Source organism: Myiozetetes cayanensis, unplaced genomic scaffold (genome assembly GCF_022539395.1).
Source record: "Myiozetetes cayanensis isolate MyiCay16 unplaced genomic scaffold, myiCay2020 scf18, whole genome shotgun sequence".
Classification (NCBI taxonomy): domain Eukaryota; kingdom Metazoa; phylum Chordata; class Aves; order Passeriformes; family Tyrannidae; genus Myiozetetes; species Myiozetetes cayanensis.
In genome coordinates, this window is record NW_026087389.1 from 7,095,205 (window position 1) to 7,117,749 (window position 22,545).

A 22,545-nucleotide genomic window follows, 5' to 3' on the forward strand; every position below is an offset into this window, starting at 1 on the left:
AATGATGCCTTCCTTGTGATGGACTCCAGACAGGGCTTCTTAAGTAGCTGCTTACACTCACTTCTACCTTTTCTGACCCTAAAAATGTGCACAGAGTGAGGTGCTTTTGGCACATACAGAGAGCTTGGCGTGGGATAATTTGCTACACTCAGAAATGTCAGTGTTTACCTCTTGATGGTGCTGATTTCACATCGTTCCCCTGGCACTGCAGACAGTGGGTAATATAATAGCTCAGAACACCAAGAAGCACTGAAAGAAAGTCTATTAAACACAATGGAAGACTCCTAAGTGAGTTACAAAGCTGCAGTCATTGCAGAACCCATGAAGGACAGACAGTGAAGTTCATTAAAGAGCTTTCAGCAAACATTCCTTGTGTCAACCCCACTCTGGAGTTATCCTCCAGCCTCCATCTACGCTGGCTGTACTCCTGGTTCCTCTCAGATGTTTCACAAACAAGCAGCTCTTGGGGCAAGGCATTGCCTGCCTGCTGTGCCCAGTACATCAGCACCATCAAGGCTGTGAACTGGGATGGGGTCGAGCTAATTTAGAAGAATTTGATTTTCTTTAACCTGCTCACAAGCACCAGCAGCCAATTCCAGCAACTGAGCTCAGTCTATTACAGCATTTTTCTAAGAAAACAGCACTGGATTTGGGCTGCATCAGGGAAAGACACATTTGTTCTTTTTGTACTCTCCATCCATGAAGACAGTCCCCTCTGGGCCAGGCTTCCAGTGTGATCACTCCAAATATACACATGTGGGGAGGAATGGCTGGACACAGTCCTGCTTTTATCCACAGTGAGTCATTTGCCATCAACCCTTGCTGCTAGAGAAGGTCAGGCTTCCTCCTCACTCACCCCTGAGTTTCATGCATTAAGCCCTATGCAAAGAGCATCCTGGTACCTGCCTTTAATTACCAGGGTGGTTGAAGTTCCCCAGATGAGCACAGATCCATATGGAATTATACCCTATGGCACAGCTTCGGTTGTGACAGGAACAAGAGGACTGAAATGAGTTTGAGAGCTGTGCACATTTAAAGGCTGAGCCTTTAAAATGCCCCATATTCCTTTCCTGGTTTTGATTTGTTTGTTTATTGTTTGTTTGTTTTGTGGGGGTTTTATGGGGTTGTTTGGTTTTTTTTTTTTTCTCTTTCACATTCTTACACCATACACAGCATGTGCACTGGGGATGGGGACACAAACTGTGGCAGTAGGTGAACAGCCAAGGGAATGGGGAATGGAGACTGAGGCATTTACCACATTTCGGATATTACAGGACAAAACCATGCAAAATTGTGGGTTTTTCAAATCTTTACAACTCCACAGCTGCTGCCAAGCACGGGAGCTTGATCCCAGCAGGGGCAATAGCTCACCCCAGAGCAGAGGTGGGTGGCAAGCAAACCTTCACCCTCAGCATCACACTGTCTCAGTGCAGCAACACAGGCTCCTTCCACACTATTTAAAGTACTATTAAAATACCATTCTTACCTTACAGTACACACAACTATACACTAATCCAAGCACAGGAATACCTCTGGCTGCCTCTGATATAGGTGTAACTGATGGCATAGGAAATGAGGACCATTGTTCCTCATACCAAATAGCTTTTCCCCGTATTCAACCTCATTACAAATAGGTTCTTACATGCTAAATCTATGCAAACAAATGCTATTTTGGCAAATTCTTTTGTCAGCGTTTTTATGACAACAAATACATGCAGAATGTAATGACTCCAGCCTACTGCAGAAAAAAAAAGCCAGCATTTCTGAGAAAATTAGAAAGATTTAGGGAAAAAATATTCTGGTCTGGAATAACTGTCAGTATCTTCATAAAATTATTCATCGGTTCGTTCCCTGGCAAAATATATTGCAAAGGAAGGAAAAGAAAACACAATTAAGGAGAAGTAGATAAGTTTCTTAACGACCACCCCCTGCAGACATCCCCTCAGATCTTGCTTGCCATTCCCACCACACCAAAGTAGGCAGGGACAACAGGGCTGGTTTCGGGCAGCAGCTCATTGGGACCGTCAGCAGTGAAGCCCTTTGGAAGCTTCCCAAGGCCCTGATTCACCATCACACACACATCTGTAGCACATTAAGCTGTGCATTTGTTATCTCGGAGCTTGGAGAATAATGTTTCCTATCTGACTGAATAAAATCACATTACTGCTTCAAAAGTCCTCCCCGTAAGGGCTCAACACCCAGGCAGACCATGTTAGTGGCTCCCCAAACCAGCGCCTTGCAAGAGCACAGTCCCTTTGGCCAAGCCTCAAAAGACCAAAGCTGCCTGCAAAGCCTTGCAACCTCTTGCATCTGGGATGATGAGCAGGACATCTTTCCCCTGCAGTGGCATTTCCCAACACCAGCCACAACCAGTGGCTTTCTCAAGTGGTTTCTAAACCACAGCTGCAGGGAGACTTGCAGCCTTCCAGGGCTCTGTCTCTATTTCTCATGAGAGTGCAAAGCAGTTTGTTGCATAGATAAGGCCAGATATCTGGGTTTTGGTTTCCTTGCTTGTTTGGTTTTTTCCCCCAAATATGCCATGACCTATTGATCTGCGTAATGCAGAGTACAGACTCTGCGTACATGTAAAAACTTGCCTGATCAAAAGATTAGAACCACAAGGTTGCCCCAGGTCATGTACAAAAAGGCAACATCTTTCCTTTAAAAAATATTTAAAAAGTAATTGAAGTAGTGCCTTTCATCAACCTGGTGATGCTGCATGAGCTGTTCAAGCTGAGAGATGTGTTAACAAAAATACATCCGGGAAACTCCCATTCAAAATAAGCTCGATTGCCAAGGTGACCCCAGCTGCAACAAAGCACAGTGAAACACAAACCCAGAGAAGGAAATAATACTTTTGCCTCTAGTCCATTTTCCTGACACGTGTGCCTGAAAGGCCACCTTCCAAACTAAAACCAGGTCAAACTGCCAATTAAACATGGGCTTTTAGATCTTCATATTCCATCTGAATAATACAGTATAGAAATGAGAGTCAGTGCCTACGATTTTACCTTTGTTGGGATGAAGCATTAAAAACAAATATCTAAACAAGATTCAGAACAGTCCAAAAGTTTACAGCGATTCCAACAAAGACACAATGGATCTCAACAGATACACTTGGCCAGTGTGTTATTTAAAAGTCACATAGAGTAGACAATTTTACTCTCTTTGTCCATTGCAGAAGCCAGTGAGCTCAGAAAGACCTCTCTTAAGTGTTTAGACCAGGAATGCTCTTTATTGACTCTTTCTGGGAGGTATACACAGACTTATCATGTTGTCATTTTCATCCATGCACAGGCTGAGCTGCTCACATGCTATTATAAATGTGTATATAATAAATATGTTTAAAGAAGTATATACATTACTGTTTCTTAAATACATATATATGTATAAATAACACCCTGAACTTTCCAGAACAAGCTTACACTAGTACATGCCTCTCCACTGGCCTCTGCACCAATAAAACTGCACAAGTAAGATGTTGTACACTTAATAAACATGGTTACACCACTGCATGAAAAACAGCAATACATGCAAAAATGGACACAAATCTATTTTCAGCCCATCAGAATAAACAAAAAGATATAGGAAGAAGATAGACAGAGTGATTTTGATATTACCATGCCTGGGAAAGCAGGGAGATAATGAGCTGTCACAGCAAGTAACAGTTTGGCACCAGTGATGCAGCTCTGAACGGTTGCAGTTACCAAATAATAATGTTTACTTCAGCATTTCTGTCGAGATCAACTTGATGCCTCAGGCAGTTTGGAGGAGAATCACTTAGTCAACAAGCAAAATCCAAATTCAACTGGAGGAAACTAATTAAACTGAGCATAAAAGGGTTCCAAAACATTAAATAATGTCTGAAAAGACACCTTAGTACAATTGAATTGACAGGATTTTGGAAAAGCCTCTATTTCTCTAATTTTAAAACACTGTGGTCTTAGGCTGTCCAAGAAATATGTTTTATAGTTGATCCCTTGCAATAAAGCCATCACATCCACTGGAGAAGGAGAGTAGCAGCAATACCTTCTGAATAATCCTTTCATGTCCCTCCTCTGATATAATGATGCTACACTTCTATTGATCAGTACCTGTGACTGTAAGGGATGAAAAGTCACTTTAAAGAAGTCTTCAAGAATATTTTAATTGGCTTTCATTTTATGGAGTTTTGGGACTGGAACCATTTTATTCTTTGAGACGCACAAAGATCCTGACATCAGCCTGGCTGAGTCACCCTTTGGCTCTGCAGGGGTGAACATAACCCTGAACAGTGGCTGTTGCTCATCACAAATCACTGCTTCATACGGGCATCATCCTGGCAGGCTCCATCTGGGTGCAGAAAGAATCCTCACACCAAAAGGGTCAGGTTTGGATCCCTAACAGGGCAAAAATTCTTCCAAGTTAAACACTGGGAAGTACAGCAGGGACAGATAAATGCAAGCATGCTATTATCTTCTTTTTAACTGATTCCCTGTGGCTCTGTAAGATGAGCCAGATACTCACAAATGATACAAATCTTAAGCATCTTGATATGCAGAAATGGCATTTAGTTTCTCCAGAGTATACTAGATAAGAAGCCAGTCGTACTTAACCTCTGTCACAGTCTATTCTTCCTGAAATTTCTCATCCTTTACAGATAACACACTCCAGGTGATGTGAGAGGAGGAGATCAGCTAAATTTAAGCAGCAAGAAAAAAAAAAGCCATGGATGGTCTCAGGGAACATCATCCTGCCTGTGCAGCCAGGAGCCACAGCGGAGCTGGGATGCTCCCGACGCAGCAAACAATTACCTCGACCGAATTTTATCCCAGGAAAACCTTGGAAAACAGTAACTATGATGTGGAGCATTTTGCCCTTGTCAGAAAACAGCAGTATTTCTGCAGCAGCCCATTTAAAGGGCAGTGGTTGAATCTGGGTCAGGCGGCAGAGCCACGGGTTTGGCTGGCGCCCGCCACCAGGTGTCACCAACTTCTTGATCAACGCAGATCTGATCTCAAAATGCGCCTTTATCAGTTTTATTTATTACTCAAGGGGGCGATTTTCACAAGTACCACCAACATAAGCAGAAAAGGCAGGCACTTTTCCCCTCCTAAACCATGTGCTGTTTGTCTCCGTTCCTGTGCAGGTGCCTGTGGATAATCCCCTTGTGTTTCCAGTCATTCCGACAGCCTGCCACCTTACAGGAAAAGAATCCAACCCGACTGTGAGGTTTAACTCTCCTTACCATAAAGGATGTGGGGGGTTGAGGGTGCCATGTGCTATCTCTGAACAAAGCAGACCCAAGCCTGCCCCCCCTCCAGGGAAACCTTTGCTTTACTATCAAAAAAAAACCCACTGTGCAGTTATGGTCTAGACTTCCTGAAGGAAAATGGTTTGGGTCAATCCCACAACCCCAGCTCAAGGGCAGTTCCCCCCAGATGTGTAAAACCAGGTATAAGACACAAAAGTTAAAGAGTACCTCGGAAAAAGGTAAGTGATAACTGTAAAGAGCATAGTTACCTATCCTGGTGTCTCTGTAAATGGTGCTGAAACAGAGGTTTCCTATGTCAACCCAAAAAGCTGGAGCAACAGAAAGAAAACTAGCTCAGATGGGGACAATCAACTTTCCAGTCTCGTATCTTCATGTACACGCATGACATTTCACAATCAGCAGAATGTAAGAACTAGAGAGAAAACATGAGTTACTAACACTTCTGTATCAGTTACAAAAATACTGGAAAAAAAAAGTTATTGCAGAAGATCATCTATCCCAGGCTCCCAGTGCAATGCCATACACAGAGCAGGGATACACACAAGCAGCACCCAGCACTAGCTCTGGGAATGCTGCCACTACACTCAGTGCCTACAGAGATTGCCACACTTTGAAGATGATCAATGAGGAAATATTCTTGCAGCATTTGGACACTGCCTCAGCATGTGAAAGACACTCCCGGAGGGACTCAAAACCCTCTGTTTATTCTGATTTGAGCTGCCATGGATACAAATGCCTTTAACTGGGAACAGACCTTCCCTACTGGTCGATAAGCCCCAGGTCCTTTGGCTGAAGCAAACCCATACTGGGTGAAAAAAATTTAACAGCAGCCTGAAATCTTCAGTCATATAAAAATCAGGACTTTCTGTTCCTATTCTCTCTCCCTCTGATTATCCACTCTAATTTCAGAGCCTTGTCAAACATCTCAGAACTCATAGCATCCATCTGGCAGGTCCTCATGTCATCATATTCTTTTAGATTATCATTATAATGTCCACTGAAGGCACCACCACTGCAGACACTACTCAAAAGGTTCAAGGTGAATGTTGCCCATATCTTCATATAAGACAGTTGCTGGAATCTGATTTTTTTTTTTTTTTTGGTAGATTAGGTCATGCAAACACTAAACTTGAGAGACAGACACAAGACCAGAAACGTTTTACTTTGTTTTCAAGGCATCACTTTCTATGGCACCCATTCCAGGAACATTTTCACTTTGGATAGCCACCAAAGCCCCATGTCCTCTACATCAAGCTTAAGCTAAGATATTCATACCAAGGCTTCAAGAAATCCTTCAAGTTTTTCAATTGTATTCAAAAACTAGAAAATTTTCAATTCAAAGGCTGTAAGTAAAAATGCCTCCAATCTGTATTGATTTCAACCATGCTGTGTAGAATTTGCAGCCCAAACTTGCCTAATAGCAAAGAAAAATCTCAAGGGTATTGTAAAAGGTGTCAAAAAAACCTTGTAATCTGAGACAGTGGAGATTTTCACAGTCTGAAGAGCAGAGGTGATAACTGTGGTTTTAGGACAGGCGTATTAGCTGAATTGTTTTGGTGAGATCCTGGACAGCGAGTGACCTTGGTGAGTTCAGTTCATTTATCACCAGGAGTCACAAATCTTCACCGTCTCTCTGGTTCTCTGCAGAGCCACACAGATGCTGTATTCTGCACAAGGATTCTGCTGTGAAAAATGCAAAACACCATGGAAATGCACAGTGAGTGAGACAGAAATGTCCCAGGTTTGGTCTTGTTCCCACAGTAGATCAGGGCAGCAGCTTCCCCACAGGTCCAGGATCAGGCCCTTTGCATGAAGAGCCCTCAGAAATGGCTGAGCCATTTTCTCAGAGAAGGTATCTCCTCCTCTGACAGTGCCTGGCTCAAACAAGCAGAGAGGGCTTGTGCTCTGCCTTGATTTTGCATCTCGTTATCCCACTCTTCACAGCGAACAGATGTGAGGAAGCTTTTTCACTTTTTGGAGCATTGCTGTATCCAGACTGGGTAGGAAACACTGCTTGACACCAGACAACTGCCCAAGTACATCAAAATGCTATATCCTCTTATCCCTTAACCAACTGGCAATCTAAAAGTAATTCCAGGGCTCCTCCTCTGTTAAGTGTTGTTTTTCTTGCTGTATGATGAAATGCAGCAAATGTTAGCAGCACCAGTAGGGGCAGAAGGTCGTTCCATCATTAAATCAATGAGGGGAACTTGGGAACCCTGGATTAAATTCCCAGCTCAGGCACCCATTCCCTGCATAAGCAAACACCAGCTTTTCCTGCCCCTGGCTTTCATGCATGAAACAGAGGTGGTGACTGTTTCTATAAAGCAGGGAGGATGTTTGGCAGCGCTTACAACAAGCCACGTTTCAATACAGCAAAGGGTGAAGTGAATGCCTAACCCATACTGAAGGGTTTTAATTGTCTTTTTATCAATGGTGAGGCACTGGAAGTCAAGAGCTGTGACAATATACCCTAAATCATACAGGATTACCACATTGTGTCAAACAAACATATAATTAAGCAGCTTTAATATGTTAACAGTTAGGAATCAGATTAGTGTTGTATTAGGCTAATAGAGTTGGTCCCCATTAATCCAGATCAATTGCTCAACTCTGTTTATTTAGATTTTATATTTTTTTTCCAGAAATTTAAAAACATAAATCTAATTCTCAGCAGAACGTGAACATGCTGTAGGGCAGGATGAATTCATCAAGACATCTGAGCACGTGGATAAACCAAGTGCAGCTTAACTGGTTCAACTCCACAATGCCGAACTAAACACTCTAATCCCTCGTGATGAGATTTTTGTACCAGAAGAAGAGATGATGTATCTGTGCAGAGAGGTGCTGAGGCATCTCTCCACGTGTGCAAATGGCACTGAGTCCTGTGTGGCTTCACACCCCCTCAGGACCAGTATTAGAGCCCAGCACCACCTCATGTTGCAGACACAGTCCACAGAGGGAATGCTGCTTCTGGAAACAAAATGCAGGGATGCAAGGCACAGATGCCCGTAAAACCTGCTGCCCAAGCTTTAAATACGGGGCTTTAGGGATCACACACGTCATGAGAGCAATGCTGCAGTGTCTGCACATGTCCATCGTGGATGATCCTAAATGCAGGGCTCACACTACAGCAGCCTTTGAGCGCCAGCAAGGGTCTTTATTTCCTACCCATAGGCTGCTCTTAAGGATGACTACATTGAATCATCCAACTGAAAAAAAAGCATGAGTAGTGGGGCATGGAGGGCAGCCAAGGGCCAATCCATACTGCTAATGACCTGTACAGCACTGATGAGATTTAATCCAGCCTTGTTTAACACAGCCCACTCTTGGCACATCCATACACAAACTGCAGCAGAGTGACACCTTGCCACATTAAGGTTTGGTTCACATTTCAAACTCAGAGGTGACACTTCAAAGTCAGATTCCTGCAGCCACCCACACACGTGCTGTATACTTAATTTCTCTGTGTGTGTATGCATGCATATGAATAAATATATAGACTTTCCCCCTACATATACATTTTAAAATATTCAATCTGTCGCAGAATGGCTTGGGTTGGAAGGGACCTTAAAGATCTTCTTGTTCCAACCCCCCCTTCTATGGGCAGAGATGTCACCCACTGGATGTATACGTAAATGTATTCTATATTGTAGCAGGGCAATGTCAAGATTTTCCTTCTTAACTTATTCTGGCTAAGGCGAAATCGTACATTATAGATGCAATTTCTTTCAAGTCAATTCTGTACTGCTTTAAACTTAAAAACATGGAGCAAATTTAGATAAAATCAATGTATACTTGTCTTAAACTGATCAATTGTCACATTTTTCTGCATCCCTGCAAACAGTTCATTTTGACGGTCAATTTATGTTGATAAACAAGGCAATTTCCAAGAAGACAATTTCTGTTACTGTCTACATTCAAGGTAGCTCTCAGCCAGCAAGAAAGAGATTTGATTTACATTGCAGGAGTACCAGTGAGTCACCCAAGCACCCATAAAACAGACTACATGTGTAGAAGCTGAGTGCCCAAGTATTAATTCATCATACTCATTCCAAGACAAATCCTGCGGTGCAGAGGGCAGGACACTGCAGTCACCTGACATGTGGACACCGAGCTTTTATTCATGGCAAGATGTTCTTCTCAGTACAGAGCACCAGCCCCGAGTTACAAAGCATAAATCCCAGTTCACAGTGTTTATGCTACTGGGGACAAAACGTTTGCTTAGAAATATTGCTGGAAAAATGTCAAGCAATGAGTTATCTATGATGGACTGACATGGAGACGATGGGGTTTGTGCTGAGAGTAAAATGGCAAAATAAAGAATGTAAATAGGTTTGGACAGCACTGCTCCTCCCAAAGTCTAAAGATCAGCACACAACACTGAGAAGAAAAACCACTTGCATCTGTTCTGTTTACCATGGAGTCATAAGCAGCAGTCAGATATTTTTCTTTGTTATCAAGCAGTTATTGATGTGTATCTCAATAAGATGAAAATGTTTTATGGCAAAAACATTGGCAAGCATCCTTGCACCACCAGAACACAACACTGTCCTGGAGCAATAGGGTGGAACACTTTTCTTCACACTTATTGGTATTTATAACATGCAGCAGTAAATGACACATAAAACCATGGCCACAGACATTTACCTTCAAGGGCAGCTTCAGAAACATGTGAAGCTCTACCCATCACTTTGTGATGGCCAGGCATGTTTTCTCATTACTAGTAGCTACAACACTAGTACTGCAGACATGGACAGCTTCCCACGAGGGACAAGATGTTCCTCTCCATTTGGGAACGCACCTTTGTTAGGGTGCACTCGCTCATCTCTTCCCTATAGCTGACACAGAGGTGCCTGTTGCTTCTGGAGAGAAACAGGACCCATGAGGATGCACTGTGTGAATCCATACTCTCCAAAATCAGGCATCTCTCCCAAGACCACCCTGTGAATCATACTTCTTCCCAAAAGCTGCCAGCCTGACCTGTGCCCCTGCTTACCTTTCCACTTGCAATCAGGCACCTGCACAGAGCCAAGGCTGCAGAGCTGCCTTGTACCACTGGGACAGTGACAGGGGTGCCATCAGGCACATCATTCTGAAGGCTCCTGGCTTCTGCTAAAAGGGGTAGTGGTGGGAGATATTCCTGAGAGTGCCCCCCAAATGCTGTTGGAGCAGCAGCAGGTCCCTCTTCCCCTCCCATCAATAAGAGACCAGCTGACTGAGCCTCGTGAGGAATTGCCATTGATTCCCAAAATATGCTACAGGTCTATACTAGTCCTTCCCTCTTCTATTAAAATTGAAACAATGCAGTAAATGATGCAGCTGGAAAGGAATTTCCCAAAGAACTATTATTGCGCATGTGTGTTTTTCCCTTAAAGCTTTGATTTGTCACACATAATTGTAGACAGGAAGGATGACATGTTCTGTAGAGAAATTTATTACATTGTCAAAATCCTTGCTCTGAAGTTTTCAAAATGAACAGTTTTGCTTGAAAAATACTGTGTTACAAAATTTATACACACATAAAAAAGACAGTATAATGCATCAAAATCAAAATACTTCAGTTGACCAGATCTGAGTTTTGGGGTGTTGGTATCTTTTTCAAGGCAAACAGACTTTCAAGACTTCAACATTTCTTCCTGACTCAAAACAGACAAAATTTTGGCAGCCTTGCCTTTTTTCAGTGAGACATGAAGGCTGTTTCACACGTGGCTTTGCCAACTAAGCATCACTGAGGAAAAAATTACCCTCATGTGCAGAGAGAGGGCAGATTTTTCTCCTCCCATGCCCCACATTCTGTGACAGCCCCTCAAGACCATGGTGGCGGCCACAGAAAAAAAGGCCCTGCTGTGTGACCAGGGCCACCCTCTGCTCATCCCATCCATTGAGGGAAATCTCAAACACTGTGTTCTCCTGGCTCTCACAGGGCTGGAAGCAACCACAAGGGTCACCAAGCCTCATGCTGCTGAGGAAGCACATCATCATCACTCTCATCAATTCCTTAGTTTTCTCACAGAACTACTTTTGTTTCTTTTCTTCCCACCATGTTCGCAGAGGAGCCTCTTCCCCCTAAAGGCTGCAGTTCTCTAACCTACACGGCGCCTACAGCCACACCAAGTTGGTTCATTAGCTCAAACGGCTGTTCAATTCATGTGTTTAAAGAGCAAGATTATTTTTAAGTGTGCCCATTACACCTCAAAAACCAAGGCAAGCCCTCTTTTGTCTCCCTCTTGTACAGCAGTTTCTCATCACACCAGTGTTTTTCCACACCTTTCCCTGCTATCAGAAAAAAAATTAAAATCAAGTAACAGGCAAGACAGCTCTCACTGGCCACCTCCTTTGCTCTTTTTTCAATGTGTGGCCCAACCATAAATGTTCATTTTCACAAACGGTGCCTAACCTCCACAAATGCAGAATATTTCAGCCTTTTCAGTGTGGCTGCTAACAGATTTATGACTCTCATCTATTACTCAGTCTTACACTTAAGATTAATCCAGTTTGTCATACATCGAAAAGAAGACCATGTTGAGGCTGAGTTTTTCCCAGAAATTAAACTTCCAGCAGCATACAAAAGAAAACAAGGTACAAATACACCTGACAAGGACCCTGCCATCTGCTCCAGAGAGCCAGGCATGGGCATCCACCACATTCCAGCATCCATATGGATCAATGCCCAAGGGGAGACCAAAAGCCCTTACAAAGGCACCACAAACTTCATATGGTCTTCAGGCTCATCCTGGCAAACATGGGTTCGTTTTCCTCATGAGCTTTTCCTTCTGCACTTGAAACACGTAGGAAATGCTCCAGTGCCTCTGTAACCAGGATGCTCCTTACACCAGAATCATGAAACCCACAGTGAGGATCATCATATCCCACAAAGAGGTAGAGGTTGTGGCTGCCATCCCCAGCCCAACCTCCCCTCTTGGGCACTTATGTGTATTGTTTGAGGATAATAAGCCTTTAAATCATTGCTTTCAAGAGTCTGCAGCTTTCAACAAATAAGATGGGGTCTTAGTTTGGTTTTATACTTTGGGAAGGAGAAAGAGGGAGGCTCTGATATTGCCAAAATAATAATAAAAAAAATCCAACAAAGTAAAAAAAAAAAAAATTGCTTATCAATATCAGTAGCTTGAACTAGCATTTTATTTTATTTGTATACAGTGACAACATCCAGGTGAGAATAATAATAAAGTACTAAGTGTCACAGGCTCAAAAGTAACGTTTTCTAGGTAAAAAGCACTTGCAAAGACAAATCGGCATCGCAATTTCATTCATACCCAAATGTGAGGAAATGAGTTGGCACAATTGACAACTCCATCTTTTTGACATATTTGTAATTTGCTTTAAAAAAGTAATGCAAACATGAAATAAAAATGTTCAACATAGAGGATAAAGAAACACACGATCAATGTCTCCCACTCCCCGCAGCTGGAGGTGACACATTCCCTCAAACACGGTATTTATCTTGGCATTTCTAAATTATTCAGTGTTATTACTATTTTTTTCCTAAAGACGTGCCAAGGTATTACTTTCCAAATTACTGGCCTCTATTCTTAGTTACCTGTAATTTCCATCACCCGTGCAAGTCAGGGCAGTCACGTGGAACTAAAGGCTGAAGCATGAGGGACTGTTTGCTCATGAACCCCATGGCCTTGAGGGTGCCACAGCTCCAGGGATCTTCCAAGAACACACTGTGAGAGCTGCTGCCCATATGAAAGGAGCTGAGATCAGAGAGAGGGGAAGGAAAGCCAAGTCATGGGGCCACCACTTCACAGGGATTGCCCAGGAGAAGAGGTGAGTGAGGGGCTCTGGACACTGACTGACCAATGCCCACCCTCTCCCACCACCCCAGGGAGCAGGTTGTATGAGGAATTCACCACCTTGCACATGGCTGTGGCCTCTGCAGAACATATTGCTTAAACGAGTGACAATTGTTTGGCACTTGCAAGAAATTTGGCCAAGCCCCGTTAGAAGATGCTGTTTGGAATCATGTTGATGCGTCATCCCCTTGCCATGGTATTTTTAGAGATATGTGATTTCTAGCCCTTTCCAGGGTAGAAAAAAATCCCACTTTGGCCATGATGGGCACATGTCAAGGAAAAGCAGCCATGTAGGCACCATTGTACTATGAATATGTAGCAACTGCTGGCTTACTTTTTCTGCAAAACAGAGGGAGCAGACACACAGAACATTTGGATCCAGATCTTCTTCCTTCAGGTACCGACTTTAAACACTTTGCAACAGCTAAAGCAGCACAAGGACTCCACATTCAGTTCTGAACTTCTCCCTAACCTTTGTGGTGGCATTAGCATAAGGCAAGGAGACATATTTTGACTCCCATCTGTGCAAATCCTCCCCGTGCTGCAGAATCAACATTCTGTCAACCAATTATTTTATGCTGTATCACAGCACCGGGGTGGGGGGGAGAGATGAGGGGGAATCATCACACCTACAATCAAAAGAGCAAGGTTTTGCAACATAGCATGTACTAAAGATGTCTGTCTTAAGTCAAACTAGCAGCCATATTTTATTCAAGAAGCATGTAAACAAATCTGGCACATTCATTATAAAAAAAATTGTGTACCTAGCATGTTCATCACATTTCAGATATTCCATTCCTCCCTCCCCACTGAGCTCCATGGAGACAAGTCAATCACAGTTAACCATCTGGTAATCCTTAGCCCAGGCTGTGCAGCTGCTACCTACCATTTTTAATCAGGGCTATGTCTTCCATTCATGCTAAATAGGAGGCACGAACAGCTGCTTGGCCAACACTTTGAAGCAAGCTCTCTCTCTCTCTCTTTAGTATTCCTGGCTTCTCTTCCTTTCAGCTTTACATTTTGCCCATGTTTTACGAGCATTCACTTTAAAAAAAAAAACAAAAAAAACGTAATAGTGAAACAAGAGGAAAACGCTTCTGATCATTAAATCCTTAGAGGGTATATCTGCTCTAAACAAGGTCCTGGGGGACACAGAGTGCAATCACAGTTTCTGATTTTAGAAAGTAAAAATCAGTGTGTCCACTGAATATGTTGTTTTGGGTTTCTTTTTCACCTACAGAGTGCTGCAGAAAGGTTCTCCATTGCACATTTCAGGTAAAGAAGCTTCAAGGATCTGAGAGGGAAGATAAATTTAAATTAAGAATATAAGGATTAATCTTTAAAATGGGTGCAGTAATTCCTGGTGTTACAGGAAAGGTTTCCTGTTGGCTTTCCTGTATCCCAGCCCCCAAGCAGAAGCCTCCCTGCCTCCAGGAGATGTAGGAAAAGGGCACGTGCCAAAAGCTTGATATCCAAAATCACAACCCAATCAGGCTGTCTCACCTCCTTTGCTCAGATCCAGAGGAGACACTCCCCTGTGAACCACGTCTTAAGCTTCTCCCATCATCCAAAAACCATCAGGTTTATTTTTGTAGGAAATCCAACTGTTATGGCAACCAAATCTTTTCCAGGGATCTGAATAGTATAGCATCAACAAGACAGTATCCCAGCTGCAACCGCTCTAGAAGGCAGCGCTTATCCTGCCTGGGTGATGGGTACCAGCCCAGTTGAACGCTGGGCACACACACAGAGCCCCTCGTTCTCCCCCTTGGATGCATCCAGAGCTGCGACTGCAAACATCTTAGCACAACAATGTGAAAAAAATACCAACTTTTATCCATTGCCAGTGGCAGATTTGCTGCAAAGTCAGGGAGATGGTCATGGCAATCTGTGGTGATGCCACCTGGTAGGAATGACTCAGAGAGAATCAGAACCCAGCCCAGCAGGATTTTTACATGGATTTTGCAGGTGCTGACACTGAGGTATTAGTTGAGTCTATTTGTTTAGGCCAACCCCTCCAGCATAGGTGCTTCTTTAAAACATCTTTGCATTTGTTTTTCCTGAAATCCTCCTTCAACCACAAGATGTGTTACCCATATTGACCCCAATCTTGGGGTATGGAAATCACCCATACACCATGCAACAACAACAGTCACAATTTATACTCCATTTATACTACAATTTATACTAACAGAGCGTTAGTGTTGTAACACTGCAGAACATTGTTACTTGCTCAGCCTACCAGCAGACAAAAACAACATGAAGGTCATACTGAAAATAATCATAATAACAACAACAATAATAACAGACAAAATGCTATATCTGTCAGAAAACACTGTTTTTATTAATGACATGTCACTGGAGAGGTAAAAATCTTACAAAGATAATCAATTAGTTTGCCTTAACAGAAGATAAACAGGACATTTTCAGTACTGAGCAGTCCCCAATGGTTAATGGAATCATGCATTCCTCCAAGCCCACCAAAAATGCAGCATTTAACTTCCAAGAGTTTGCCACAAGTAAAAGAAATAGAGAAATAAGTTAGATGACAGGATGGTGTTTCATCTTGTGGAGGGAAAATTCCTCCAAAACATAAACATGTCAGGGCAAATTTTAAGAGAAAATAAAAAAAGTCTAGAACTGTGGTAGAAGGACCCTGTGAAAAAATAGCTCTAGGATAATGAGTGCCATCAAATCGATAAGGTTCACTTCTCTTTATGGCCTTTATGCATTCATACACAGAAAATTACTGCAAACATTCTGCTTTAATGGCATTTTAGTATTTCATCGGGGATAAAAACAGTCTTTGCTGTATCTAAATGTGCAGATTCACTTCAATTCTTACATCAATCAGACTAGATTGGAAGAATAAAATATGAACACTCTGCTAGCTGTTCTAAAAAGACTTGTTTTGACCAAAAATATCCTCCTCATGAGCGATGGATCAATATATGTACATCTCTAGACAATGATCAGGCTGAGAGCAGTGAAAATGGGGCAAGAGAGGTGTGCAAAGAAGATAATCAGCCAGTGAAAAGCATGAGTATGGATGATTCCTTGACTGGAAAAATAATGCATAATACAGCGGAACAGTATTCTGCCAAACCAACCACTCTAAACTGGAACCATGTGCTGTACATATTAAACTGGCCCTTGCTATCTTCTGCTTGTAGGTCAATATTCCCAGTCTGCAAATTCTGTGTATGTTCTCTGACAACCTCTGATGCAGCCCCCCACTTGTGCATCCCTTCACAGAAGTGAATAAAACTTAAATTTAAGGATAGAAAACACAGTAAAAGCCAGTCACAAATTTGCATACACTGACAACAGGCAGCACCAAACTAGAGGAGCATTAGAGACCATGAGACCCAATCCCTTTTATGGTACTTGCTCTGATTCTGCCAGCTGCTCTACGGACAATACTGAAAACAACAACGCTTTTCCAGAAGTGATGATGTGCAGAAACTCAGGCTCAGCAGCTCTCACATAAACTATCATATGCCAAAAAAGTGCAGAAAACACCTCCCATGACTGAAGTGAAGATCAAAAGGTGTCCTCAGTCACTGTAATGCCACAAAGTTGTAAAAAGCCCAGCTTTGCAGCCAAATACCCTCACAAATTATCCTAAGCAGCAACGTCCATGCTGTAGCCAGTGGTTGCTATTTTTGGCAGAAAAGCTGATTCTCTGATGACATTGCTGCTACACCAAAAGGGACTGTCTTTTCTGGTGAGAAACCACTTCCCTGAGCCTTTGATTTCACAGTTCCAAAATGAGACAACTGATGTTACCCCTTCCCCAAGCCAGGGATGTCTCCTGTGTTTGGGAAAAGCTCATGGCTCTTCAACCCCTCGATAGGCAAGTGAAATCAGTGAAGTACCATTAATCCTCACAGCAATTAATACAGTATGGGGCAAGCCCTGGACAGACACACATCCACCACTGAAAACACTCAGAATGGCTCCATGTTTCTACACAGGCACAAAATGTGCACATCTACCTCAGATTTTAAAAAGCACAATGTGCAAATAGGAGACATGCTGGGATGCTGAGCACAAAACCCATGCAATGAAGGGCTTGGACTTAATACTGGGAAGGGTATGGGTTTAATAATTCAATCACATGGAGGGTTTTTTGTCATAACACCTTCTCTTTGGGAAAAATCCCATTTTTTACAGAACGTGGTCAAAATAAGGAAAACATTCTTCCTTAGTTTTACCCCTGAGTAAAAACCAACTTGGAATCTATGTTGGTTGAGACACAACCAAATCACAACCTGCCAGATGTGAGCTATAATAACAGTGGTGATGATGATTTTGAGTTTGTTTTTTCCCCTCCCCACCAAGTATACTAGTTATGAAACAGAGACTGAAAGGACTGAAAGTGAATTTCAGCATCTTTGAGTAAGAAAAAAGAATGAACTAGAAATCTGGAAAAATAACTTGTGAGTAATATGCAGATTTTATCAGCTTGTGGATCGGAAGCCACAGTTTGCTGGAAGTTGTCTCTTTTTTTTTGCTAATTTGCCTCAGATGAAAAAGGCACTTGTGTTCTCTCTAAGTGAATGCTTTGCCTCAGTGCCTTTTGCATCATATGCTCAAGTTAGCAGTTACTATTGATAGAATGGGAAAGAATTACAATTCTTAAGATTTCATAAAAATTCTTCTTAAGCCTGAATGCTGTAGAATTTAATTTATAATTCAGATATTTGCACTCAAACATCAGTCCTGGAACCTTTACTTGCAACATATATGGAATCTAATTTAAATAAAGGCTGCAGTGGTGCGTGTGTTCAGTCTGTGGCCTCACTGGAGCCTGCACACAGGCATGAGAGCTGGCAATGATCATAAAACAATGGAAGTGTTCGGGCTATTTTAGGCCAAATGTCCAGTGGGACACCTGAAAACTGCTAATTTGGAAGAGAATAGACACATGACTTGAGAGAAGTGTGCTCTGTGGTCGTTAGCTGAAACCCTGGGTGTATTTGTGTGAGGAGCAGAGAGAGCTGGCTTAGCAAGAGGGCAGAGACTGGGGAAGCAATGCCTCACAAGTGAAGGATGACCACACTCTTCATCTCAGGCATTTCTTGAATGCACTAGTTAAGGTATGAGGAGCTGAAATCATCAGTCATAGCCTGCAAAAGGGGCTAAACCTGTATCACAGCATTATTCCTGCAGGACTCACAACCACAGGTTTCTGCAAGGGTCAGACCCTTGGTTTCCTCCAGCCTTATAAAAAACCACCAAAAGGACACAAAAAACCCCAACCCTGGAGAGCATCTCAGAGGGTCTGTGACAGCAGGGACACACTCTGACAGACCATTACCCCTACCCCAGGTGTCAGTGCAGCACTGGGAGATTTGGGGAGAAAGGTCAGGAAATGGTGAATTTGGAACTAGCTCTGTTCCTGCCCTCCCTCCCCTCTGAGTCTGCAGCCACACCACAGGAGATGAGATGTACAACAGGGAAAGTGTAGATGGGCCTCTGTTCTCTGTGTCTCTACTGCTCTGATTTGAGAATTTTTCCAGGCTTTTCAACCAGAAAATGCTAACTATGCCAAACTTCGATCCCATCAGTATAAACACAGTATATAACTGATTTCCATGTTTTTAGGCATGCAATGCACTAAAGGCACCACAACTAGGAAGTATATGCATGTAGCCATAGGAATGCCTTTGTTACACTCCAGGACTGTAACTATGAATTAGACCTGGAAAGAAAATATCCATTTCCTAGGCTTTTTTCTAAAGCACCATGGTATGGATAGAGGCAGATACACGAGCTCGGGCAATCTCTTAGACAAAGTGACTAAAGCTATCAAAATATGTATGACCGGGTAAGCAACGTCATACTGTCACTCAGTTAACAACACCCCAAATGAGAATGTAACACAGAAAATGTATCCCTGAGGAGTGTGAACATACATTAACTCCTTGATGCTCTTCACAGTCCATTATCAGCTACAGAAGGCAGGCCATAATATCCAAATCACCAGCATCAAAGACTAAAGACACGATACACATCCATAATCAATTTTAATTATAACAAGCACCTTGCCAAGAGATCGGGAGCTAATTGGATCAATAAGTGAATTCCCATCAAGTGCAACGAGCTGCACATTCAGCAGGGTAAGTTATACCTTCCTATGGCTACAGAAAGAGAGTTTGTTCTCAGCATTATTAGGACAAGATCACTTTTAAATTGGCTGGAGCTGCAGATCCCAGCACTGCCAGCCCTTTGTGTCCCAAAGGCTCGCTGCAAAGGGCAAGCTCTCAGAGTGGCTGCAGAGAGCCTACGTACCCACCGCAGCGGTCTTCATTATAATCAGTATTTGAAGCATAAAGCATTCAACAACAGGATATTTTAACTCTTCAAACCAGTCAATTATGTTTGCTGAATTAGACTGTGTGACTGAGTTGGTAAGTGCAATGAAGGAATAAGAGTGAAACAAAAGCCCTGTTTAAAAGAGGTCGCTCCTTTAGAAAATTTTGTAATTACACACTGCAAATACATTTGCATGTTCAATGAGTAGTACATGTTTCTTGCGATGAGAAAGCCTAAAAGAGCTTAATCAAAGCCTAGCTTATCAGCAAAGGCTAATTGGCTTCCATAGTGCATCATCCAGCAGATTCTAGCGTTAGTGCAAGCTTCGCCAACCATTAGTTGGCAGAAAATCCCAATTTATTTTGATAACAGAGGTCTTACCTCCAGGGGTTTCCATGACCACATAATCAGGTGGTGCATCAGTGGCCCGTCCCATGCCCTCCAGTCAGCATCACTCAGTTAATCAGCTCGACAGCCAGGGAAGATGGGAACTGACCATGATGCAAAGTAATTTGGGAAGGAAGAAAGGTACAAGGGTGATACATAATGAGTTGAAATCTTTTTCTTTTAAGAAAGAGTGCAAAATAGAAACTAATTAATAAACTGCCATGAGTAAAGCAACCCAAAACCACAAAATAATGATGGACTGAAGTTTTCCCTACAGCAAGCTGTCATCTCAGTTTGTGAACTGTAAGACTGATTTCCCCAGCGCCAAGCAAAGAAGTAGACCTTTTTTCTCTTATTTAGACTTCATATTTTAGCTTCTGAGTCTTTTTTACACTAAGTTGGGTCTGCAGGCGAGGAATAAACTTAACCCTTCTATTGCTAGGCACGATCTGACTGTGCAAAAATGTGGAATTATTCTAGGGAAGCACATCTTAGTGCTTCAAGACTTGGATTTCCACCAGGATGACACATGACAACAAATGACAACATCCACACAAAGACCTTACGGCGGGGGGGGGAAGGTTAAACACATTTAATGTAAAGATTAATTTATTCATAAAACAATTAATCTGAAAACATCTTACATTTGTGCCGCAGCTTCAAATTGTATAGTAGGAAGTATCACGAGATGTTATTGGCTTGGTGCAAAACAAAAGCAAGGAGCTAGAACCAGAATTTATTGCCATACAAAACCTTGTGTGTAGGAAATATTGCCATTTTGATTCAGTGACTAATTCAAGGGTGAAGAATCAAGTCCCACCAGGATCACCTGTAATCATCTTGTGGCTGTGTGCCACCAGGCCACAGAAAAATGTCATCATCTTGAAGTCTCAAATAGCTATCAAAAAGGCAACAAGACAGCTCTGTAAGCATTATACTCATCAATACAGCACTTAATTGCTGAGAATCAGAGCTAATTAGCACTGCCCCACTGACAGCACTGCATTAGGATCCAACCCATCCCCTCCACATGGCACTGCCTGGTGTTGAGAAGGTCCCCACAGCTCATCCAGCACTGGCCAAGTCGTATTGGGATGACACAAGGCTCATGCCCCAATTGTGTTTGTCATTCAAATCACCCAACTACAAAACTCAGCTACAACGGTTAAACACAAGCAAAACAATCTAATTTTGTGCTTCAGAAGATCAACCAAGAGTCCCCTCACCGTCAGTAAATCCAAGAGGCAGACCTGAGCGATTAGGACCGCGTGTTTCCTAGGTGATAAGCCTTTCATTTTTCTGGAAGACATTTGAAATAGAGCATAGGAAGATTAATCCTCCCCAGAGAAGGGAAAGTTCACTGACTAATTTCTCTTGCATTTAGATGTAATAATTAGGCGTATTGATTCTTCTGCTTTGTTCCTTACCATTATAATGAAATAATTAAGACAACTTCAAGGAAATATTTGAAAGCTCATTTCACATTGTCTCTTCAAACAGGGGCCACCTAACACTCATGCGCACACTCAAAGGGAAAAGCAAAGGCAGACTCTCACCTTATTTATCTCTGTTATTCATCAGGCATCAACTTCAGGCAGCAAAGTGCTGCCTCAGGCTCCACTACATTTGCTGCCTATCATGGCCATGAACAGCAACACAAATGAGATCCATCTGGTACGACCAGGACACACATTGCTCTGCTGAGCTCTCACAGCAGCTCGTTATCAAGGGGGCGTGGAGAGAGGTTGACCCCCTCCAAGAGTTATGAAGAAAAAAGGGGCAATATTTGTAATTTCCCTCGCAGAGTCTCGCGGTAGCATCCTTACAAAATATTATGCAAATGTTATTTCCAGTTCAAATTTTTAGGTTTAAGATTCTTGGAAGATAATGCTGAAGTGCCTAAACTGAAGAGCACTCATGATCTCCACTCTTTCAGACAGCAGCAAGACCAGGTTTTTCAAATATAAGTATGAAATTATTCATGAAGGGCTCAATCTTTGCATCCACGGGGGAAAATGACCACCTGAGATAAGTGGTTTGAGGTGTCCCTGATGGTCCTCAGAGATGTACAGCTTGGCTAAATGTATCAGGGCCTGAACTGTGTGCATTGTGCACATCTGCATGGATAGTCGAGGAGAGCAGAACTTGGAACAATTATTAGAAGGATGAATGAAGACATTAAACACGTAAAAAGTTATGAGAAAAGCCACTTAAATTGAAAAGGATTTTCTCATGTCTAATTCAACATTACTAATTCAACAGTTGATAAGAGTCCTCTGATCTCTCCAGCATGTCTCAGATTTAAATAATTTTCAGCCTTTTTGTATTAAATAGCCTTTCAAATATTAATCTTGTAAAAACACAGGGAAATGCATACGCATTTTAAAACGCACTTGCTTCAAATACACCACTAAGCCAAGCTAATACAAAATCATGGTCTCCCAGCCCCTGAGGGGCAAAACCAATGACTGATAAGAAAGAAATCACTCCCCTAAAAGCATGAAGATATGCTGTCCTGAAATATGACACCAGATGTGTTAGATGTGGACGAGTATTTAGGTCCAGAGTGAGCACTGAACTTTCCAGAAGTGAGGCATTTACTGCAGACTGTTATCACTGGAGTATCCTGACCCAAGAAGTGAAGTCACAGCATTCTCCACCTTCTCTTCATGTAAGAGAAGCCAGACCCTTAGGACTGATATAGCTCTGGCAGAATACTAGCTGTTAACATTTAATAGGCGTCTCCTGTATCCAGTGGTCACC

The 22,545-nt window shown here is 42.5% G+C and overlaps 1 protein-coding gene across 2 annotated transcripts in view; it reads right to left on the reverse strand.

Moving 5' to 3' along the window:
* The window catches only part of SYNPR (synaptoporin), a 102,930-nt gene that overhangs the window by 65,448 nt on the left and 14,937 nt on the right, over nucleotides 1-22,545 (reverse strand). Inside the window, exon 1 of one of the 2 annotated variants that reach the window (XM_050312676.1) lies at nucleotides 13,961-13,979. The exons of the other annotated variant lie outside the window; for it this stretch is intronic. Within the exon in view, the coding sequence (XP_050168633.1) occupies nucleotides 13,961-13,963 (3 nt within the window). The 5' untranslated portion in view covers nucleotides 13,964-13,979. Of the gene's footprint in view, nucleotides 1-13,960; nucleotides 13,980-22,545 lie in introns of those variants that run through there. 2 annotated transcript variants of the gene reach the window in all.